We start from the raw sequence: 24,775 nt of genomic DNA on the forward strand, positions 1-24,775 counted from the left end.
TCAGATCATGTCTTGTCATGGAAGCTAGCATTACTCACATGGATATATTCAAACTTTTGATTCACCTTCTACACAGAAATACTGATCCTACCCTTTTCAGCTTCATGTGTATCATCACAGCATTTGTATCATGACCTCTACAAGTGCCTTGTTATTAAATCAGCGCTCTCTACAGCTTTGCACAGAGCCATATCACGTGCCATAGTAGGAACTCCCACCTCTGTACTCCCTAAAGTTGCATGCACATTCCCTATCATATCTGTGACATGCAACACAAACAAACTGCTCAGAATCCCTCCATGTTGAATCATAGAATGACCATTTTTGCTATGTGAACTCCTCAGTTGAGCAAACTATTCTGAGCATCCCAGGGATAAGAGTAGAGGCTGACAGTAGTACACATAGCACAGACATTATCCAATTGACTTGCTCCACAGGACAGACACCTCTGACATGCAGGAGTCCTCTTTTGTAAGTGATTAAAAAATTAAAAACAACACAACTGTCTCCAAGGCAGAATAGTCTACTTTTCTTCTAGCTGTAAGCAGAAACACTGCTAGGAGAAGAAAAGCTATTGTGACAGCTGTCCTACAAACCAGTTATGAATTTTGCTACGTGCTCATACTCCTTGAGAGCCTGTAGGCATATACACAACATAGGTTAACCCCATTCCCAGATAAATGACTTGGATATCTCATGACAACTTGACTGGAGATTACATATGAATACAGAAACAGATTGAAGTTAGATTGTTTCAGTTAGCTCAGTGACTCAGACTTGGGCATTTCTCCATGAAGGGACAGTTTGGCTCACCCTACACGCTTGACTATGGGACAATGATTTGAAAACCAAGCAACCCAGCTTCAGTCAAGTGGAAACTGGGGTGAAGTCATCCTGGCTTCTAAACACTAAGTGACAAAGCCCTTACTGCCTTATGGGGCTGCTCCAATGTTTAGCAGTGTTGACAGTGTCTGAATTAATTGCCAGCAAACAATCAGTGTCTGAATAGTGTCTGAATTTCTGAATTCAATTTCTAGTTGCAAGGTTTTGATGTTTGCAAAGGGCTTAAGAAGTCTTTCAGTACAAGGTCACAGGCTTTGGCAGTCAAAGTAGTCCATGATCAAGTTCATTTGTCCTTTTTTCAAGAGCTCCTAATTAACATCCGTAGTAATTAGAATAACCGGGCTCTGAATTTTTTCAGCATTGTTTGTTAACCCTAGATTTAGACAGCATCCAGCAATTTAATGCCTTGTGGAGACTGTGGTCATCACTGCCCAAACTGCTGCTTGCAATTTGTTTGCAAATGAGCCCAATGCTCAGAGAGCCCACCAGGTCAGGACAGATGGTCAGAGAAGGCCTCATCACCTCAACTTAAAGAGCGTATTCTCAACTGCTATTCCTCTCTGCAGTAGGAGTAGTTGCAAGTTTTGAGCAACCTGCATGTTCTGATAATCAACAACCCAGGTACTTACATGATACAGAGCCAGGACTGCTGATACTGCACCCCCGTGACTGTCGCTGTGACCCCTTGAATTGTATCTGATAAGAGGTGAACTAGGGGAGAAGGAAAGAAGCATTACGAGCTTGTTCATATTAGCATGCAACTACAAATTACATTTCCTTTCAAACTGAAGCTAAATGCTAATACCAAGCATATTTAGCTGCATACTGGATGGATGCAAGGATTGGGGACGACAATAGGAAGAAGTGGAAACATTTGAATTGATGCCTTTGAATTCTGCCTTAAACTATTTGCAGCTTGAAGAGGCAGCTGTTTTCTCCCTCTAACATCATTCTACCACAATATTAAGTTATTAGAATAGCATTATTCAACACACACAGGACTAAAAGAGACTTCATCTTCCAACTCCCATGCCCTCTCTCCTCTCTTTGCAAGTATTGTTCTCTCAGATTGTTTGATGGCACCGCTTAGTTTTTTTTTATTTATTGGCAGAAAGCCTAAAATCAAGATATAAATGCAAAGCACTAAGACAGGCAGCAAGAAGTAACCAAAGCATGAACATGCTTACTACATGCTCAGAACTTGACATATCTGTTAAACAAATTCACTCAGGCTGTGACAGTTACATTTGAGGTGCGATGTACATGTTTGTATATTCATTCCTGTTGGCTCTGAAACGTCATGGATGCCTACAGAGAAACAACGCTTAGTTAAGCTTCTTTACATCCTGGGCTAAAAGGCAGTGTTTTAGGCTGTGCTATGACATTCACTGGTAGATAAGGTGACACAAGCCAGGGTTTCTAAGTCTACCCCACTTTCGAGTTTCTAGAGTAAACCAGTGAGCCTCTTGCCCCTTCTAGTGAGCTAGGGTCAATGTGAAGGCTCAGCCTTCCCCCCAAAAAACTGCTCATTCAACTCAGAATTCCTCAGCCTGTGTGAATTCAATTGGAGAATCACAAGGCAAAAGGAGCCACTTCTGACACTAGAAAGCACCTCCCTGCAGAAGAACATCTGACACTTTTCTAAGGACAGTCACTCCTAATGTGATTGTCCAACTGACAGGAAATTCCAGTGCTGGAGACCTCTCCCTCAGGAGAGCATTAGTGCATCTAAATGGAACAGTGACAAAATTCCACTTAGACAAAACTTTGGAGACGAGGCCCTTCAGCCTAGCTGACCAAAATAACCCCCAGCACTGCATGCAACATGCACATTTGGGAAGCATGCATTAGTGAGTGGTCAACACGCCACCAATGAAAAGGATGGCTAATAACTGTTATCTGGAAACTAATCAAGTATGGATTACCATTCCCTTCTCGCGGGGTCCCTGAATCTGTGAATAAAGTGCTCATGATTTTTTCAAAGTTACAGCTTGGCTCCGTGTTCTCGGGGTCTTCAGCAAAATGTTTCAGCATCTCTCGAAGGACGTCATCCAAAGAGGTGGCTGTTTCATCAAGGATGATGCTGGCTCTGGCCAAGAACCCATCCAGGTCTCTGTGGGCTCTGACTTCTTCCTCAAAATTCTTTAATTTCAGGTACTGTATTAAGAAGACATAACAGCATTAGATAGGTATACCAATACCAGACAAAGGAGTAAGGTTTTGTAGTTTGCAAGACAACAGCTTTTTCTGATATTACTGTCAACAAACCAATGATTTTAGAATCACTTTTTTCAGATCACATTGCAAAAGTAGTTTTTTTTTATATTGTTAATGCATTAAAAGGCAATTTTGAGGCTTATGCTAATTGAGTCTCCATGGGTGATTGCCTGGTCACAGCTTCCACCCTGATGTTGAATGCAGTGATGAATAAACAAACCAATTTCATTTCCTAAGATAAAAGATAGCCTGCTTATGGTACCATCTTAAGCCTTCTTCTGGTTTAAACAATTCAACATGTTTGCAATGACACGGGCAAAGCTGTCAGGAAGAAATCAACTCCCAGCTCAGCAGAGTGAAGAACTACTAGCGTGCATCTCCAGGCATCCTATGTCAGCTCTTCCCAAAGAGCCATCTCTCCAAGTCTTCCTAATTCAGGAGCTTGGAGAGGAAGATACGGAAATCTCATGCAGCCCAGTGTCTTTTTATTCTTCCTACATTCTTAGTGTTGTCACAAGGAAATTTTCTTCCTCTCCACATAACATTTAGCTTTGAATCAGTGTGTGAGAGGAGGAAAACCAGATGGCAAGAAAAGGCCAGTACTGCCTCAACTCTGCTGGCTCTGTCTGTTGTCCCAGTCAGACTCGTAGACCTTGAAATGGAAGAAACAACCACGCAGTATTACAGAAGCTCAATTCCTTTCTTCATTTGTCAGGTATGACATTTGTTAATTGAATTATCAAACTGCAGATTTTGTTGTTCCCATTTCACAGTTCTTAGAAATCCACGCACGCAGTTAACACTCTCAGTAGCGAATCAAGGACTGACAGTCCTGTCCTACCCTTCAACAGCTTGAGATAAAACAAGGAAATAGGACTTGCATTTCATTATATGGATCTTCCATCCCACAGGAAGCTAGACAAGACGTTATGAGTCGGCGGACCAGATTTTGAAGATGCATTTGATTCTACAACTCCCCTTAACCTCAGTAAGATATACACTCCAAATTGCTTTAATAAAACTGAAACCATGCTGCCTGCACAACAAAGACCTTGGCTCATTGCCCCCCCCGTTATAGGGACCACTATACTGCTTGAGTCCCTTCCTCTCACACATACCCACTCCACCTTTTCCATTTATAGGCTAGACACTAAGAAAAATGCTAACATCTCACTAATTACTGTAATTATCGCAGCAACTATCAAGTTGTCAGTACACATCCATTGCAATTAACACTGTTTTACTTTGCATCAATCATTTCTTACACAGCCTTGGAGGACTGAGACTGAGGATTCTCTGAAGGATTTCATTGCCACCCCCAAGGCTTTACTGCCATCTGCTCTTAGGAGAGGAGACAGTGACACAGCTATGTCACCATCCCACCTAAGGTGGGAGGTGGTAGAACTGCAAGTGGCCAATCCATCTTAGGCTATCACTGCATGAAAGCAGGTTAAATACCTATCACCACCTGTAATATTTGTGCTCATGAGTTCACCAGGTGACAAGAACTTCTCTCAAAGGTGTCCTGTTCCAGCTTGTTTGGCACAGAGTCCAACCTAGGATGAATGGTCAAACAGTGGAAAGATTAAACAGTCTACAGAGGATTTAGAGGAGGTTCTAGGTGGATTCTGTGAAACAACTTTTCCTAAAGAGCAGTCAGGCACTGGCACAGGGAGGTGATGGAGTCACTGTCCCTGGAGGTGTCCAAGAACCATGGGGATGGGGGCACTTGCAGCCACAGTCAGTGATCACAGTGGGGATAGGTTGGGGTTGGACTTGATGGTCTCAGAGGTCTCTTCCAGCCTTCTGGATTTTGATTTAACAAAAACAGAAGAATATGGAGCAAAGGAACTATAAGAAAGTTAAGGACAATTGGAATGCTGCAGCATCAAGATGGTCTCAAGAAAAAGTTTTCATGTCATCAATTTCTCACATGCTTAAGAGAAGTCATCAGCAACAGAACCATGAAAGCAAGAAGTTGGCTGATAGATAACAGAAATGAATCAGAGGCATTCAGCAGATGGCTATTATCTGCCCACATCACGTCAATCAATGCCGATCCTCCACTGATCTGCACAGGACAGCAGCATTTGCTTGCTGTGTTAGGACACCAATGTCAGCAGCTTTGATGCAAGTCATGAGGATTTGACTCAAATGCAAGACCTTGCACCTGGGTCAAGGCAATCATCACTACAAGCTTGGGGATGAAAAGACTGAGCACAGCCCTGCCAAAAAAGAACTGGGGGTACTGGTGGATAGGAGGGGGGGACATGAGTCAGCCCTGAAAGCCCAGGCTTTTAGCAGGGTCTGTGGTGATAGAACAAGGGAAAATGATTCAAGCTTAAAGAAGGTAGACGTAAGTTGGAATATAAGGAAAGTTTTTACAATGAGGGTTGTGAGGCATTGGAACAGGCTGCCCAGAGATGTGGTTGATGCCCTGTCCCTGGAGACTTTCAAGGTAAGGCTGGATCAGGCCCTGGGCAGCCTGATCTAGCTGTACCATCCCTGTTCACTGCAGGAGAGATGGACAAGATGAACTTCAGAGGTCTCTTCCAACTTTAAGGATTCTTTGATTCTATAACTCCAGCTCTGCAACAATCTTCTAGCAATGCCTTTTGTAAATAATTTTCCATACCACACCCCTGCTTTATTCCCCTGCTCCTGTTCTATTATATGAAATAAGCACAATAACTACCCCTATTACCACTCCTATAACACTGAGTAAGATATACACACAGAACACTGCAAGGCAGCATGCCACCATGAGAGGATATAAATACATTGCTCACCAGCTGAGACAAAGCAAGAGCAAATTAGTTGAATTGCTGGTACAGCAACACCTCAGAGATAGCTCAAACAGAACCTGTTTCAGGCAGGACACCCACTGTTTTGAAGAGAAATTAATGACTACTCCTTCACAAATATTTTTAGCCAGATAGTCAAGTCACACCAGGATACTGCATGCTGGAAACTTCCTAGCAAGAAACTCAAGACAGCTACTCAATAGTCATTTTAATAGTATGCGTATCCCTAATTGCAAAGCTGTACAGTGCATCATAGCAAGAAGAGAGGCTGTCATTTCAGGAATAAGAATGCACTGGAAACAGCCTCCCCTAACATCACACAAGCAGGACCCTTGGCCAACATCCATTAGACCAAGCAGCACACAATCCATGCAAAAACAAAGCTTTCAACACTCATCAAGACAACCCAAAATCAACGTCATCTGCTGGCCTGCTGCTCCATAGACAAAGTCCACTTACAGAGGCTGCAAAAACCTCAGGAGAAGGTGTTCCCCAAAACCACATTGTCCTGAGCACAGTTCCACCCCTGCTGCTGCCAGATACTCACAGATGTTTCCTCAGAAGCATACTGAGATGGTGATTAAGTAGTTCAGACTGTGAGCAGATTCCCTACGCGCCCATCAAGGGACATACCAAACTTGTCCAAGACATGCATTGCCTTTCCAGCACTCCTCAAGGGAGGCAAGAGCCATGGACTATCATCAGAGGACAGAGACAGTCCTGAAGAGAAGTGTCTCTCTGCACATAAAACATCTGACTGAACTCTTTTTCTTCTAGTGATGCTTTCTCCTGTGACCCAGGACCCAAATTCCTCTACATTTGAAGCACAACAATTTTACTTGTCCACCATGGCATTTTTTCCCCTCTAGCCTTGCTAAAGCATGCTATCCCCTCTGGTATTTGTTGCTCTATAGCACACTAAAACACTCATGCATGAACTACAGGCCAGAATTGCAAGAACCCTACAGCTCTGAAGAAAAATGCTGGAAGACAAGATATTTCGAGCTTCCAACTATTTCTTATCAGAAGCAGATCCTGCATTTGGACTTAGAATTTTCACCTTAAGTTCTTAGGTTACTTTCAGTCAAGTGCAACCAGCTCAAAGCAGCTTAGGCAGTTGTATTAGATGAGACAAATCAAACAAGTCTGTAATATTAAATCGGCCAACATCAACGATGTTACAAGTTTACACAGCCAGCCCCTCCAGCCCAGGTGGGACAAGAGATGACAGCCCAAAGCACCACAGGTCATGCTTCAGCCCCAAAGATCAAGACTGCAAGTGAAATTAAATATCAGTTCATTTCCTCTCTGCATACTTTGTACTTTCATAGTTGGAGGTCTGCAGTAACACAGCCTATGGGAGGTTTCTCATGTTTCTGCCTTATCATTATCAAGTTACTGTCTCAAGAGTAAACTAAACACTGTTTCCCAATTGTCCTCCTAAGGGGAATGTTTCCATGCATTTCACTCCTGCTGAACCTCGTGGATGCAGATCTGATTAGTGGGAATAAACAGGAAATCAAGTCACAGCAGTGTCTACGGGGTGTTTGTGCTTTCAGCTGGAAAGGAACTAAGCAGCCCGGGTCTCTGTGGTGTATGCTTGGATCCCTTCGCAGGCAGCTGCAGAAGAGAAAGTGATGAATTAACACGTCAAGGAATTGTCTGGGACAAAACACAGTGAAACAATTACAGAGAAATCATTTGGAGAACAAGCAGCATGTTGGCTTTGTATTCTTAAATGAAGACTGAGGAATTTAGGGAAGAAGGTATTAATATATCCTGCTCTGGCTAATAAAAACCATCTCCCCACTCCCACAGCGCGCTTCAAAATCCTTTGCTCTGCTTCTCGATGAAGCCTATCACCCGGAATCCCTACTTACCTTCCTCGATGTGTGTAGTAACACGCAGCCAGCACTTTCATTTTCAGCTGGAAAAGAAAAAAGTTAAACAGTGTTACTCTCACAGGCATCTGACAGGCAGCACAAGGCTCAGGACAAGGTGAAGTATCACTCTTGGCAGAGGACTATATCTAGAAAAAAAGCAGAGATTCAATTTTCACAACATTTCCCCTATAGGAAATACAAACCAAGTACAGAAGCAGCCTTTTACCAGTCCGATCAGCCACAATTCGAGTCCTGTAGCTTTCTGTTTTGTTTTTCATATTCCCTATGTATTTTTACCCTTTACTACCCACCCCCTTTCCCCGCTGCTTCCCCCTCAAATCTAATTCTTAATACTTTAGGTAATCATTTAATCCCATGCATCGCTGCTTGATAGATTGAGGCTAAGATTGCATGAGTCACTCTCGTTTGGAAACCATTCTTGTCCTCGTTAAAAAGTCAACAATAACACCCAGGCACTTCCAAGGGAGCAGGCTGTGAGAGATCACACGCAGAGACTTGAAGATGAGCACATTAGTGTCCCATCAACTCACCACTCTGCCTCCATAAATCAAAGCGTAAAGCAACAGAGCTCTTGAGAAAGAAAACTGCTGTTTAGAGACTATTAGCTGTCACTCATTATGAAGTTGAGCTGCAGGGACAGAGGTGTCCAAGAGTTCCTGGTTTGAAAGATAGTGTTAACATCATCTTAGGGTGTCTACGAAGCAGATCTTGTGATATAAACTAAAAAACAAATGAAATCCCATTGTTTTTGCCATGCCCCCCCCTCTTAGCTGCCTGCAGCATTACAAACACTGCAGGTACTGTTCACCCTTCTCCCTTAAAATCTTCACCTTCCAACTCTTCCAAAGAAACCACAAGATTGTGCAGCTACTGAAATTATGAACAGTTCTTGTCCAAATAAGCACAGTGACATGGAAAAAAACTACTCAAGACCAAAAAGCCTTTCCAAGCTGTGGAAAAGTACAGGGATGTAATAGAGAGTTGCAGACATTCATGGGACATTTGTTTCTTCTACATACCTGATTTTCCAGGTCTCAGCCTCTCAGAAATGCTTCAACCCCACTCCACAGGATGATCCCACTACAAGCTCAGCCCTGCTGCCCTCTGTACTCAGCACCTTGAGTGCTGTGTTCTGTTTTGGGTCCTACACTAGGAAGGGTCTGGAGCACAGCTCTTATGGGAGCAGCTGAGGGAACTGGGATGGGTCAGCCTGGAGAAGAGGAGGTTCAGGGGAGACCTTATGATGTCCCACAACTGCCTGAAATGAGACTACAGTGGGATGGGAGTTGGTCTCTGCTTCCAAGTAACAGTTACAGGGACAGACATGATGTATTTACTTTGCACCAAAAGGTGACATACACACTTAAATGGTTAAAACACTGGGAATCAAACTGGAGACAGAGTTGACTCCACAGTAGAGGAAAATGGGGAGAGGACTGCATTCATCTTCAAATAAAATGGTTCAGAGGCTTTGGTTACATCACTCAACTTCTTCTAAAGTTCACTTGGACACTCTACACGTGATTAAGAGCATCACTTAAGTCTGCTGGCACAGCTGTTCCAATTATTACTGCTTTTGACACATTCTTTGGAAAGCACAAGCTGTTTTATCTTGAAAATGCTATTTATTATTAAGAAGTAAGCACGCAACTAAACCAGAAACATCAAGCATTTTCCCCAGGCTTTTCCATTTGTAGTTCTCCAGCGCTCACTTACTCAATTTACAGCCTAATTACACATGCAGAAGTATGCTGGAAGATTTGGAAGCCATAAATATTCATTGAAGAGAAAACATGTTTCGGTTTTTCAGCTTTTGCATAAAATGAATCTAGAGAAAAAAACGCAGTCTTGAACAATAGCAAGCACGTGCTAAAAGCTGGTATCTGTGGTCTGTCCTTCACACCACGCCTTCACTTGCATGCAAATGCAACAGAAATTTATGTTGTCCTTTTATCATGCAGCATCTCTTGGCTCCTCTTATCAGCTTCAAGTGCATATCAACCCTTTCTGCTGACAGCTCTCTCAAGTACTCATCGGGAATGAGCTCCGAGTGCTGCTTTATCAACACAAGCAAAAACATCTAATTACTTCTGTTGGACCAGAATCATTCAAACTTCTCAAAAAAAAAAATAATAATAATAATGCTGTTCTGGGCATAGAGGTGATGTTTTTGGGAGCCTCATTCATCATTTCACCAAAGTAATGCAGTGTTCAAACTCAGTCCAGGAAGAGGAGACTGATGGATATCACCGTCCCAGTTCTGGGCTATCATTTGGAAGACCCACTGGCATGCTATAGCATTGCTGAAGGACAACTGCAAACTAACAGCAATATAGAATCGTGATAGGACAAGAGGTAACGGCCCTAAGTCGCACCAGGGGAGGTTCAGGTTGGATATGGGAGAAATTCCTTCTAATAGCAGTGAGGCACTGGAATGGGCTGCCCAGGAAGGTGGTCAGCATCCCTGGAGGTATTCCACAACAAGTGGCACTTGGGGATATGGCTTAGAGGGCATGATGGGGATGGGTTGGGCTTGGTGATCTTCGAGGTGTTTTTGAACCTTAATGATTCCGTGAAGAATGGGGAAAAATACACACATTTCCCAAGAGTGTTTGTGTCTGGCTTAATGAACATCTGGCTTCATGTCACCTACCACAGACAGAAGAACCTGATAGGCAAACCAGGATAAAATCATGCAGGAGATTGCCCGTGACGTGTCTATTAAGCAATAATTATGCTCAAGCCTAAGACCAGCATGCATCTGCCTGATACCTATTTTCCTCAGCCTCCTGACACTGTATTGCTGCTTCCCCCTCCAGTTTGGAAGAGCCATGAAGATGCAACACCCTCAACCTTTACACACACACTTCACTCGGGGCAGAAAGGGCATGGATTCACTCCCTATCTACAGGGAGGCAGGTTCCACCTACCTATCAACCATCAACTACACCTTGCTACCAGGAAAAATTTCACACCTGAGTGTCAGGATTAAGTATACTTAAGCAGAGAGATCAGGGTCACATAGTATTCCCATTTCTATTTTCATGGTTCTGCATGCTGGACAAAGCAGGCTGCACCAGTTTATATTAGGCAGTCAAGTTACGGGCATTTTATCATCTTTGTCCTCTCACACAGTTAGAGCAGAGCTGCCAGGCCTGCTGACCTTAGCTGTTAGGCTGTGCTCCAGGTTCCGCTCAGGATAACCAAAAAGTCAGCAACACATCTCTGGCATCCCCTGGGATCACACCAAGGCAACACACACAGCCCAGATTTCTAAGAGGCACGCATCCGTGCGCGCAGCAAACGCACTGCAAGCAGCTCTCTGGGAGTGAACATCAACATTAGCAATGGTGATGAATTGCCAACATTAGACTTGCTCTCGTGGCCTTGTGTGAGCACACTTAGACCCCTGGAGGGACAAACATGGCATGCCTCCATTTTGTCCTATCCTTCCACTTGCAGAATCTGGATGGATCCTGGATGTGAACAAAACTTCATACATGGAAGCAAGAAACGCAGCAGGAAATCTGTTCCCTGTAACTTGAAGCAGTTCCACTGGCTGCCTTAATATATTAATTACTGATAGCGACACAGACAAATGAAGTCTAATTGCAGTTTTTTAGCCTCTTCTACATAATGAGATCTATGAAAAGGCAGCCCTGAAAACAAACCCACAGAAGCCTTACGCCAAAGTTCAAGGCTATTCACATTCCATCTTAGACACGGTAGATGCCCCTCCTTCAAGATGCCCAAGGTCAGGCAGGGCAGGGCTCTGAGCACTTGATGGAGCTGTAGGTGTCCCTGTTCATTGCAGGGGAGTTGGACTAGATGACCTTTAGGGGTCCCTTCCAACTCAAACAATTCTGAGACTCTACGATCTCCTTTCCATTTCTTTCTTGCAATGGTCCCCAGTGCCACCCTTAACACCTGAAGAGACCTAAAGCCATTGCGTCAAAGCAGCTCTGCAGGAGATATTTGCACTATCTTTTCTTTAGAAGGTAGGAAAGCAAATCAGATCAGGAATGTTTTGGCTGTAGAGGTGTCAGCAGAGTTTATTTTGGATCTACGTGAGGCTCCCCAGCATATCTGGGTGAGCAGGCTAATAAATGACAGCAGAACACTATATTAGCATTTTCACAGTCCTAAAAAAAAGAAAATGCAAGGATCTGATGTAAGTGGAAGCACTTGAGCATGGATTGTTCTGTTTTATAAATGAAAAATCTCGTCTAGGTATCGGTGATTTCTCCCGGGCCCAAAGCAAATCTAAGCTTCCACTACTTGCGTAAGGCAGATTTGCAAGCAGCAAAAACACTCTTGCTTTTACAATTTCTTGCCTTTAAAACAAAATTAAATCCCATCAACACATGTCAGGAGAAGAGCTCGTTAGCAGTAGCAGAGGTACCACTAGCTCTTTGCTGGCAGCAAGGTATTGCACAAGCAGGATCTCAAGGGGATTCTTCACTGTTCTACAATTACTGTGCTGAGTCTGGCCTCATTCCCATCAGACTTGATGGATTTGGGTTGGACAGAAAGCTTTGATAGTCGTGTCTCAACCAGCCCACATTCCTAAGAGAGGGCAGTGGACTAAGGAGCAAAAGAAAGCTAAATATAAGCTGAGTTCATCCCTCTGGCTGACAACCAGGTTAAAGGCAGGTGGCAATAAGAAACAGGCTGCCAGTCTGGTTCAGAGAGAGGGTGGGGAGGAAATCCTCACCTGAATACTGCTCAGCACAGGCACTGAAACAACTGACCTTTGAACTTCTCTCCTGCCACTGCAGAAGGATTGGAAAAAGGCAGCACAGAGGTATCTTGCACAGACAGGGCAATAGAGTTGAGTACTGTGCCACTCATCACACCTCCTAACTCATAGAATCACAGAATGGCCTGGGTTGAAAAAGACCACAATGATCATCTGATTTCAACCCCCTGCTATGTGCAGGGTCACCAACCAGCAGACCAGGCTGCCCAGAGCCACATCCAGCCTGGCCTTGAATGCCTGCAGGGATGGGGCATCCACAACCCCCTCAGGCATCATGCACTCCAACATTCACACATCACAGAAGTAAATTTTCAACAACCAAAAAAAAAAAAAAAAAAGAAACAATAGTTTTCATGATTAAATTAGAAGGGGGGGGGGAGGGGAAGCTCATTCCTATGCCAACTGGCAGGATAAAGCACTCCAAATTTTGGAGCAGCTGTCCCAAAGCAAAGGACCCAAAAAGGCGATTGCTGCTTTTGTGCAGAGCAGCCTGCACTTCCACCCCCACCTCCCTCAGCTTTGTGAGTGCTGCTTTGAAAACACCCCAGCCAGGAAATTGGGAAGGAGGCCATCCATCCCCCCCAGCACAATCGGTGCATCCACTTTCCATTAGAGTATAGGAAGCTTCAGGAGTCCAACATCCCACCCTGACATCAAACTGCTAAAACAGGAGTTATCAGATGGAACGCGTGGGTCAGCATTGTGCCTCGAGACATAAAAAGGACCTTGGTATTAATGTGAGGAAATGTGACTATTGTGTGCAGAATGATACCCATTCAGGCCCAGACCACTTGTCTCTGGACGCTACTCTCTCTGGAATATCCTTGGCGCCAGCATCCAGTGTTTCTCCTCATCCCTTTTAGGAAAGAAAAAAAAAGCCATCTCTGCAGGGGCCGAGTGTGAGCTGGAGCCCCGTGTTTTGCAGGGAGCAGTGGTGCACGTGCGTGCCTCTGGAGCGTGTTACAGGAAACCGTTCATTCCCCGTATCTAGGAATGATCAATTGTCCAGAGGGTGGAACAGGCTTTCATTTCTCGTGAAGCGTAAAGTGTGTTCCGCTATTCGCCCCCTATCCCTGCTCTAATGAAGCCACATCCTGCCTCCCCATTGGCTTTGGGTTGCCAGTGGGATTTTGCCCACCCCCCTCACCCCCCCTAAAGCCCAAAAAAATGCTCCAGGCACCTCTCTGCAGCCAAAGCCGCTGATAAAACCACCAGCTGCAAGCAGAAATGCATGATACAAAAGCTGAGCAACTACAGCTTCACCCATCCCTGACCAACTGTGCTTGGGTTCGGGGAAACACTACAAACCCCTCTACAGTCCAGCAAAGGGAAGGCAGGGAGGAAACAAAGCTGTTTCAAAACACCAGGGTGTAAAAACAAGATCTCAATCACAAGGCTATTTGCCTAGATGATTTAAGAGCCCTGCCAAGCAGGTGAGAGTGCCACAACTGCCTGCAGTGCCATCACCCCACACAATGTGCAGACCCACTGCAATGCCAGACTTGAGCTACCCACATGTGCCAACCTTCAGAGCCCAACTAAACTGAATTGCTGGACTAATTCGTGGGGATTTACTTCCCAGGGTGCTGCAGATGAAGCTGGAAGACAGCAGTTGAGCCACCGAGTTTGATATTTCAGCAGCAGGTTGAAACAACACCTGCAGACTCAGCTCCAAGGGAATTTAGGTACAAATTTACACATAAAACACACAGACTCCAATGCAATTCTAGACAGCACTAAGGCAGAAGGCTTAGCATGCTTCTAGGTGAGACGATAGGGAAGGAGCCACAAAGCCATGCAAGGATGCCTGCAAGACAATACACAGCTAGCCTGCCAGGTACGTCACAAGTTGGACTTGATGCTCCTTACAGATCCTTTCCAATTCAGGCTATTGTATGAAATATCTGTGGTTTGTAACACAGATCTGGAGAAGAAAACTTCCCCACTGCACACAGACTCATTGATGCTCTCATCACCATCCTCTCTGGTACCAGAGCTGGAGCACCAGGCTTGATTTCCTCTGTTACTTGATTTTCTCTAACAGTGCTGTGGGGATTCCTTACCCAGGACAGGGGTGGTAGGGAAGAAGTACTTCACCCAGTGCAGGACCTCAGCACCAATTCCTGCCAAAATACACATGATGGGGTACAGACCTACCATTAGAGAAAATTTCTCTCCCAAAAGAGCAGTGATGCACAGGTACAGGTTGCCCATGGAAGTGGTGCAGCCTGGTCTGGTGACCCTGCACATAGCAGGAGAGTTAAAACTGGATGATCATTGTGGTCCTTTTCAACCCAGGCCATTCTATGATTCTATGAGTTAAGAGATGTTGTGAGTGGCACAGCACTCATACCAGCTGTTGAAGAACTGTAGACATGTGGTACTGAGGGACACAGTTCATGGGCATGGTGGGATGGGTTGGGCTTGATGATCTCAGATGTCTTTTCCAGCCTTAATGATTGTATGACGTTACTGTATGCCTTCACTGCTATCTCAGCTCACGTCTCAGTCTCTTTATAAACCATCCTGATCTTTGCTCAGAAATGCAGATTTGAGACTCTAAAGCATCCAGCTTCAGAGAACAACCCACCTTCATGGCAGAGCTACCAATACTGGAGCTGGACTCCATCCTTCTGAGTCCCTTCCAACTCTGGATATTCCACAATTCTACATTTGCTGAAAACAGATGTCTTATCATCAAAACACAAGCTGGAAGACTCAGAGGCAAGAAAGAATAAAATAAGTTTTTATTGGCTTCCACAAGGAAGCAATAAAACACCCAGGATAAAGGACCCAAGTGTCAAGACTGAGAAGCATTTTAGTGCCTGTGCATCTGCACTGATTTGGGCTCAACATTCAATGCAACAACAGGCAGTATTAACTAAAAATCAGACAGGCAATACCTTAAGCCCTAGATTTCTTCAGGTTATCCTGTATTAAACACATCTGTGCAAGCAGCCCAGCATTTCATGACAATGGTTAATTGTCAGGGTTTTATGGGCCGTGCTACGTTTTGTTGGCTCAGTACTTAATCCCACACAGAGGTCTTTTTAAAAACAGAATTACAGTAAAGTGCATCCAATTATGCTTGCAGCAAGCCGTACATCCATCATACCAAGATTAACATCTCGACAGGACAATGGCAGAGCTGTTACCATGCCTGTGATTTGATTGAACATGCCAATGCCAGCACCCAGCCCCTTTGCAGGGGGAGATTTTTGGATTGTGGACCAATGCTACGCTAAGGTAGGAGGAAACTTTGTAGCTTGCCATAAGATCTCTAAAAGAGAATCTGGATACCACCTTCAGCTAAGAAAGCAAACTGCAATGACCAGATAAGGCATGTAGAGGCTCACAGATAGTCTCCTTTTTAAGGTTTTCCTACCAGAGATTAAGGAACTATGCTTTAAGCATCAAACACCAGGGACCAAACCAACACAGACAGCATTGGAGATCTCTCTACAAATGGTCTTCTCTTGGTAATACCAAGCTCCTTAGCACAAATAGGAAACAAAAGCTTCACAGAGTGACCAGGCATTGGCACAGGCTGCCCAGGGAGATGGTGTAGTCACCACCCCTGGAGATGTGACACTGAAGGACACGGTGGGGTGGACGTGATGACCCTGGGAGGTCTTTTCTAACCTTAATGATTCTACGTGAAAGAGACCTTTAGACTCAAGGGCTTCTTTCAACCAGCTTTAAGAAAGCAAGAAAACAAGATGAGGATGAAAAGATATCATTCCCACATTCACTTTTCACCGTGTTTAAAGAACATCAGAATCTTTGGTGCATGAGCTCATTTTGGAGTTGGAAATGAGCTGTGCAAGGGAGGGTCTTGCACTGCCTGGAAAAAAACTTAATGCTTTCCTCACTCCCCAGAGCTGGAAACAAGTGCTATAAATGCACAGCATTCATGGGTTAGGGATTCAAAGCACAGATATAGAAGAAAGTAACCAGAGAGCAACAGCAATGCAAGGGAATTTCTGAACTTCTCTACTCGCTTACAGAGTTAAGCAAGTAGCATTACATGCAGAAATACCTTGGCCATGGCATAGTTAGACTTAATTTCTGGGAATAACTTAGATTGAAAACAAGGATTGTTTCCCCACTGCAATCCCTCCACCCCTAGCAGTTCAGGCTGCTTTCACAAGTCAAGTTGAGCCCCAGCAACTCTTCTTTCAACCACCCAAGAAATCAGCCATGCCTCCATGTCCAGAGACTGATTTGATATGTACAGAAATCAACTCTGGAAGATGCTTCATCAAAAGCACCTTTGATGAAGAGCTGACAGCCTAGATAAATTAAACACATGGATTCTGAGGAGCCCTATGCTTGATAATCACTAAAGAACCCGGATTTTTTGATACCTGGCCCAATTGGTCACTATCAAACAAACAAACAAGGCTCACTTTACACCTTTCCTTCTTAAAGCCTGGTTTTAAGATTACCACCCTTGTGTGCTGGAGCCTCCTTTCCGAACATCAGAAGTCCATTTTTTTCTTTAAGCATCCCAAACAGCTGAAGAAAAAGGATACAACTAATTCCACCACAAATATCACTGCTAGAGGCAAATACACAAATTTTTTCTTTTTGTCCTCTTTTGAATGGAAGGGAAAACATTTACAAAAAGCCCAGGAGGACACATAAGGAAAGTCAAACTTCTTCACATGCAGAAGAATCCACAGCACGTACATTCCTTATCCCCAGAAAACACACCCCAAGGCATTAAGTCCAGACTCATCACAAAGCAGTGGGTCCCCTTCAGTCTTTCAATTAAGATGGCATTTGTAAAATTGCAGGCTTGAAAATTGCTAGATATAATCCATAAAAAGTCACCACTCAGGTTCAGAAAGCAGACCTGATGTAGTCAGGCACAGGTTTGCACCACAGCACATGTTTACTGAATCAACATTTCTAGCAAGCGCACTCTGTAGATCTATCAGGATTTGCACTTGCTATGAAAGCCAGGTTTGCTACATGGTCTTCTTTACCACCTGCACATGCACTGTGGGCTTAAAATCATGCAATGGGGGCAAAAGCACAGAGGGTGGAAGTGCTAGAGTAGTGCTGCACTGTGCTTTTAGCACCAGTGCCAACAAACACGATTCCACAGACCTTCCTCCTCTCCTGCACAAAGCTGTCCTGCAGCTGGCATAAATGTTGAAGATTTAGGGGAATTTGGCACTTGGAGACAAAATTCCTAGGAGCAGGTAACTATGTTTACAAATAGAGCCTGGCACATAACAGTATTTCTACACATTGGGGACATATTGAGGATCGTTTAAATGCAACATTGGACGCCCACACACAATTGATTCTTTTTGTTGCCACTGTTCAACTAGCCAATTTCTCAACAAATTGTCTCCTAACAACACCCAAAAGCAACCAACCGTCACCAATGCCATGTTGTCCTGTGGCTTGCACCTTCTCTAGGAGCCAAGGGCAGGGACCAGCCTCACTCAATACACTTATCACAACAAAACACAACTCATGGCTGCAGTCCTGGATTCACATGCTCTACAAGGCAAGGCAACTAGAAATATCCATTAAATTTGCTGATGCAAAGCTATGTTTGCAAGAGGGGATCTCCTGCTTTACACTGCAGGCACCTGACCTCTATCAGAACTATCTAACAGGTCATTTTCCCCCCTATTTCCACTACATGCCTCAATGCAGCAGGTGTGGGGATTGACTGCAGCCAGCACAGTTAAACCCAGGAGGCACATGCTACACCAAAAGCCCCTCTGCACTCTTGCTTTTTTTAAACCAGCAGCTGCTGGAGAGCAAAAACTGACCTGAACTCACCTCTAACATTTTAAAATAATGAAAAACAAAACAAATTTCACACATACAACCGGGTTTTAGGAGTGTCAGAATGACACTGAAGTTAGAGACAGTATGTGCACCAAAAATAAATTGCTCAGTGGAAAGCATCTCTCCACCAGCTACCAGCCTGCTACTGCTTTTGCTGCTGCAAAAAGCTTTTGCAGCTCCCAGGCTCCAAACTCAGAACCATCTCCCTCCAGGCCTGCCCCAGGCTTCGGGCCACATTTTAAGAAGCAAGATCTTAATTTTGCAGGGGTGGTTGCAAAGTCACCAAGCCCAATGCTGTGCTGTACAGCCTAAGTGGATGCACTGGGGAAGCGCTTCATGTTTTGGGAGAAAGGGAAGGGAAAGATGATGCAGGTGGCTTGAGAGCAGCTCAGCAGCCAGTTTTTAGTGGGTTTTCCTATAGTGACACAAAAGAACTCGGCAGCTGAAAACCAAAGTGCTCAGAGAGGAGGGGGAGGAACTGCTTTCGTCCCGCCGAGCTCCATCACTCACCAGCAGTGTTGGGCGGCACCTCCAGGTTGACGTTGACGAAAAATCGGATGCTGTCCCCTGAAACGATGGAGGAGTTCACGGCATCAAAGAGCTCCTCTCCCCCTGTCTCCTCCTTGGCCTCGCAGCCATCGTCCGTGTCACACTTGAGGTACCCTGCCAACGAGAGGGGCACGCAGTTACAACCTTGCCAAGAGCTGCGCTGGGCCCACGCAGGCACACATACGAACCCATGGCTGCCGATAAGGGCTGAAGGTGCAAAGCCTTCGCGGCCCCACAGCCTTGCAAAGGCCTTCGCCGTGTCCTCACGGGGCAGCTGCCACAGGGAAGAGACAAAGGGCTCCCACATGGGTCCCCAGAGCAGGCAGCAGGGCCAGCGTCCAACACAGCTGCCCTGCAGTCCGGCCACATGCTTGTGGCCTGCATTTGGGTGCAGGAGGGTGGGAGCTCTGGCACCAAGCTGCAGCACCACTAACGGCCTAACGGCACCAACTGAACCTCCCTGCAGCTCAGCACCAGAGCCTGGAGGGGGGGGGGGGGGCAGGGGGGGTGGTCAGGTTTTAAGACCCCATTGGTGGAACTGACACACAGCGCATCTCCAGGTGCACCAACTGAGCAGCTGTGCCTCCTCACAAGGACGCGGAAAAGTTAAGGCTCTGCCTGCAGCAAGCCAGGCCTTCAGCAGAACACCACCAAGCAACAGGCTCTTTCAGACCCCAAATCTGGATGAAATCTTGGCCTGCAGACCCCAAATGTTTGCATTTTTCAGCTGTGCCACTGCCTTAACCCAAGGTGTTCACCCACTCCGCACACAGCAGGGCAATCACTGTGTTGCCACAATCCAGCAGTTTTAACCCCAGGAAAAAGCAGTGGTTTCCAAGGAGATGCAGATGGACAGACAGACTTGGAGCTCCCCACAGAGCTGAGCAGCAGGTCACAGGAAGGGACAGCACAGAGGAGGAGAGACACATTTCTTAATTACAGCAGACAACTCCTCACCCTTTTGCAACATTTTAATTAGAGTTTAACCTAGTTGCATTCAGCAGCAAAGCTGGTTTGCTGTGATGCTTTCTTGCAGAGCAGCTGGAGGATTCTTGTGGTGTGCTCCAACTTTGTTCTATTAGAAAAATTAGTGACATTATAGAATGTCATTTTATTATTATTATTTTTTTACGCATTGCTAGGATTATTCAGCAGCTCCTACCCATCTCCTGACAAGTCTCTGATGCCTAATTTGAACCAAAAAGGAATATATTTCATTAGCTCACTTTGGCCACTGTTACACAATAAAGACAGTGAGCTTCAAGGCAGAAGATTCAGTGGAAACTCTCAAATATTGATCGCTTTTAAAAAGCGAACATGAATGCAGCAGCACCAAGAGAAGCAGCTAAAAGCAGTGCATAGAGTCTTGCAGGGATCTCAAGCCAATTGCTCAGCACTGCAAACAAAAAAAAAAAAAAACAAAAAAAAAAAAACAAAACCAACACTGCGAGCAAGGGAAGCCACAAACAGGAACTCTGCAAGGCAGGACAAGGGCTGCAGCCCTTCCTGCTGCAAGCTGCACACCAGTGCGCTCCTCATGAGTGCTCAGCATCTCCCAGGAAGGACTTGGAGGGCACAAGGGGGCTCAACGAGCTCTTACACAGCTTCTTATTTGCTTATCTGAGGTGTGGGATGCCAGATAAACTCAACCCTCCTTCACCACCTTTGCCTCAATGACTGGAGAAAAACTGACCCATCTAAACTGCTCTGAAGGCTTTAAGAAATATCCAAGCTCCTGCTGTCTTCCTTCAGCTCAGACAGCCAGCACTTTGCACCAAGTGCAGTTCTCTGCTGTTGCTGGTGCTTAGGCAGCTGTTTGTATCCCTGTTGTATAAAACAGCCAGAAGAAAGGGGGATGATAAGAGCACAGAAGAGACTTTGGCATCACAGCCACCATCAGGCATGAAATAGGGCTGGCAGATGTGCCAGGACCAAGGGGCAGTCTGTGTCCTGGAAGGACAGACATGGTGCCAGTGCTATCAACCCCTGTGCAAACATTTCAGTCCCAAGCAATATGCTAGACCTGGGGCTTGGCTCTTCTGAAATACGTAGTAACCATAACCTCTCCTCACCAATGCAAAGCTCTCATTATTGGTGTTAACACCACCCCGATGTCACAAGAGCTCAGGCAGCCCTACAAAGGGAAAAATCAGAAGATCAAATCAGCCTAGGGTAAGCCAAAAATCCACGATCCTAGCTTCTCCATCTCAACCATATCTGAGATGGTAGCCCCAGGGAAGATGTCAAAACAGGTCTCACATCTCCATCCTTTATGCTGAGTGGGTCAGACAGAAGGTACACGAAGTGGGATTTAAGCACGCAGCACATGGTTGACCTTTTTCTCCCCCTCAACCTGTCCCTGTGCAATTAAGGTTCAGGTAAGAACAAAGCAGGAAAGCTTATACATTTGCTTTCCAAGCCCTGAGAGCAGAGAAGGCTGGAAATGGGAGAGAAATGGTGCAGGAGCTGAAAGAAGGGCAAGGGTGGAGTAAGATCCCAGGGTTGGGCAGAGGTCAGCAAGGACTCTGGCAAGGGAAGCATCCTCAGTTCCTCCCTCCTTAGGGGAGGAAAGAGCAAAACAAAAGGCAGCCGAGCCACACGTCCCCTGGGCAAGGGACAGACAAAAAAACACTGCTTGCAAATAATCCCAAACCTGGGCTGTACAGGAACTGCACTCCCAGACAGGTGTCTGCTTTATCACTAAACCCGCTCCTGTTTTGAATCCAGCAGCTCATTAAATCTGCCAGGTATTAAAATGTGAGCAGCTTATGCCTGTTGAGAGCAGGAGCACCTCAAGGCATACGCATGGCAGATGCACCTTCACTCCAAGGACAGCACAAAAGTTGTCTCCATCCCTAGCAGCTGCTTTCTCCCATCACCCCAAGGATCACTGTGTCACTATACATGACAGGGTCAGTATGTCAGACTGAGCACAGACAGTGCCACTTCAGTCTCAAACAGAAGGTAGAAACACCACACCAAAGATTTTGCAGTCTGAGCCCAGAATTAGGAGTCAAGGTCATGTTGGCTGTAAAGATCAACCAGCAGAGCCCCTCCAGACCTTGAAAAAAACACCTACGGCCAAGAAAATCCCCCTCAGCCCTTCAGGACTCATCTGATGAGGGACAGAAACAGAAAAGAACAAAAAAAAGTAGCCAAGAACAGGTACAATCCTGCAGGAACAAAATCCCCTCTTAACTGCAGCTAGCCAGAACCAGTCTTGACTTTAAGTCCCTCTGTGCTTCAGCCCATTACCTGCAATGTGAAAATAAGCCACTACCCCCATTTTATGCAGGTTCTGGGAAGAAAAATACAGTTTTTCCCTCACCATTCTCCTCTAAATCATCAACCTACTCTCAGTAAACCATGCCTGGCTCAGAACTGACTTCTTCCACCTCAGTATCCATGCCAGTCTCTCCCTTTATTGCCATCAATTTTGTGAGAGCTTCTCCAGTCCTACTGCTATCAGCTATCCAAACATAGACGACATGATTACACTTACAGCTTTTTTTTATTATTACTATTTTCTTTCAAAAATAAAACAGGGTCTGTGAGAACCCTGGGCTCTGACTGGGAGGGCAATGAATTGGCCTGCAACCATTGGAGGTGGCAGTATCTCTCCTGCTGATGCATTAGCAGCACCTAGCAGTTGCAGCAATAAAATCAGGAATAGCTTTCAGAAAGTACAACTTCATCCCCATTCCCTAGAAAGGGCAACAGACTCCAAGGAAACAAGGTCTTAAAAAACCTTCTAGGAAAAAAAAAATGCAGCTATTTTCCTAACAACATCCCAAGGTTGGAAGAGGCTCTGAGCAGCCTGGTCTGGTGGCTGGCAACCCTGCCCACAGCAGGGGGGTTGAAACTAGATGATCTTTGAGGTCCTTTTCAACCCAGGCCATTCTTTGATTCATTCTATGACATCATCCCATAACCCAAGCCAGACATAGCCCATATCATAGCCCTTGGGTGTATCTCAGAAGAAAGCACACAGCCAATCATGGTATTAACCAACATCTGCCAGCATGAGGTTAGGTTTGCAAATTCATCTACCCACTATGCTTCAGTTTAGATATATTGCTTTCCTATGCTATTCATCCACACAGCTGGAACAGCAGAGCAAAATAGGAAGATGAGTATCAGAGCTCATCATTTTCTTCTGGCAAAATCCCTGCAAAAATTGCAGCCTTGGTTTTTGAAGTGCCACAATGTTAACACTACAAATACTTAAAGCAATCTCTTTGAAACAGCCATCTCACCCTCAAGGTAAGATTTACCCTTAACTATCCTCCCAAAGGTAGCCTAAGCTACAAGTCTGGAAAAAACCAAAGTAGTGCTCCCACTTACAGCACCTGCTTTGCACAGCAATGCCAAATCCTTCAGCCAAATCCATGCCCCAACTCCCTGCTCTTTTTCCAATATGGTAACGTTCCCCTCTCCTGAAATCTCTTAATGCCAGGAAGATAAGTGGCATTCGAAGAGATCTTTTCGAGCGCAGAGTTGGCAATTCAACAAGATCAGCTCATCAGATTTAAGAAAACAGATGATTTTTAATGAAATTTCTAGGCACAGACGGTAGCTAGTTGCAGGACAGTCATTTTTCCAGCGCAGCATTGGTCACCTCACCAGAATATCAATAACAATGTGCACTGCTCTCCTGTCAGATTCAGCCAGACATTTTACCCTGGGAAATGCAAAGGCTTTCCTTCCAGCTTCACTGCTTTGGATATTGGTTTGTTTGTTTTTTGGTCACTAATCCTAATCCATCCCAAACTGAAATCAAATGTTTTGACTCCCTCTTTGCAACTCAAGCCATGCACTTCATACAAGCCAAATGCACATCTCTGCCACAGTTAAAATTCAGAGAATCACTAAAGTTGGAAAAGACCACTAAGATCACCAAGTCCAACCATCAACCCATCACCACCACATCCACTAAACCTCGTCCTTCAAATCAAGCATAGGATTTTACACGTTCTTGTTTTGAAAGAGCCTAGAAGCATATCCACTTTCTCAAAAGGGAACTCAGATTAATTGTGAGATTAATTATGGCAAGATCAACAATAATAATATATGTCCTACAGCTTTTAAAAGTAAGGGGACACAGAATCATAGAAAGGTTGGGGTTGGAAGGGACCTTTAAGATCATCTAGTTCCAACCCCACTGCTATAGGCAGGGATACCTCCCACTAGACCAGGCTGCTCAAACAGACCTCCACTGGGATGTGGCATTACCCATATCTACCTACAAACTAGTTCTGATAAAACAAGCCACTTCATCTGATTTTTCCAGTCCTGGGGATTTTCAGCTTGCTTTAACTAACAAAAAGCATTAATTTTCAAGAAGAGCACAAGGCTTTAATTAGCCTAAAGCAAACCCCCCCCCCCCCCAGAGCTGCAAGTTATCAGAGGGTTTGCTCTGTTTCCTGAACAGTAGATTCATCCCATCTCAGAAAACACCCCAATTCCCCTCTGTTAAGTGCAAAGTAAACACAATAATGGAGCCTCCACCTCCATATTGACCTTTACATGCTGCACAAAAATGAGGCTCATGCTGCCTCCAAAGGGCAAATAACCTTACACTTGGTTAACATTGGCAGGGATAAAGTAATCAAGGGATGCAGGAGATGGTTAGAAGCATTACCAGTTCTCCAGAAACAAGAATTGAAATTGCATGCCTACACACTGATAAAATGCTAACCAGGGTGAGCTTCTGGTCACGCATCATGCTGATTTAGAAACAGAGAATCCTTAGAGTTGGAAGGGACCTTTAAAGGTCACCTATTACAATTCCCCTGCAACGAACAGGGATACGCACAGCTAAATCAGTGTAATTACTAAAAGCAAAGTCATTTGAGACAGAAGAGTAACTGTATGGATATAAGAGC

At 45.0% G+C, this 24,775-nt stretch overlaps 1 protein-coding gene across 5 annotated transcripts in view; it reads right to left on the minus strand.

Annotated features, from left to right (window-relative positions):
- The window catches only part of SLC4A11 (solute carrier family 4 member 11), a 132,561-nt gene that overhangs the window by 46,396 nt on the left and 61,390 nt on the right, over positions 1-24,775 (minus strand). For all 5 annotated transcript variants that reach the window (XM_042870991.1, XM_042870990.1, XM_042870993.1 and 2 more), the window contains 4 exons: positions 18,852-19,004; positions 7,745-7,791; positions 2,769-3,000; positions 1,473-1,554 (listed from right to left, as the gene is read on the minus strand). In XM_042870991.1, the coding sequence (XP_042726925.1) occupies positions 1,473-1,554; positions 2,769-3,000; positions 7,745-7,791; positions 18,852-19,004 (514 nt within the window). The remainder of the gene's footprint in view (positions 1-1,472; positions 1,555-2,768; positions 3,001-7,744; positions 7,792-18,851; positions 19,005-24,775) is intronic.

Source organism: Lagopus leucura, unplaced genomic scaffold, assembly GCF_019238085.1.
Source record: "Lagopus leucura isolate 7727_CA_CO unplaced genomic scaffold, USGS_WTPT01 Super-Scaffold_100004, whole genome shotgun sequence".
Taxonomy (NCBI): Eukaryota; Metazoa; Chordata; class Aves; order Galliformes; family Phasianidae; genus Lagopus; species Lagopus leucura.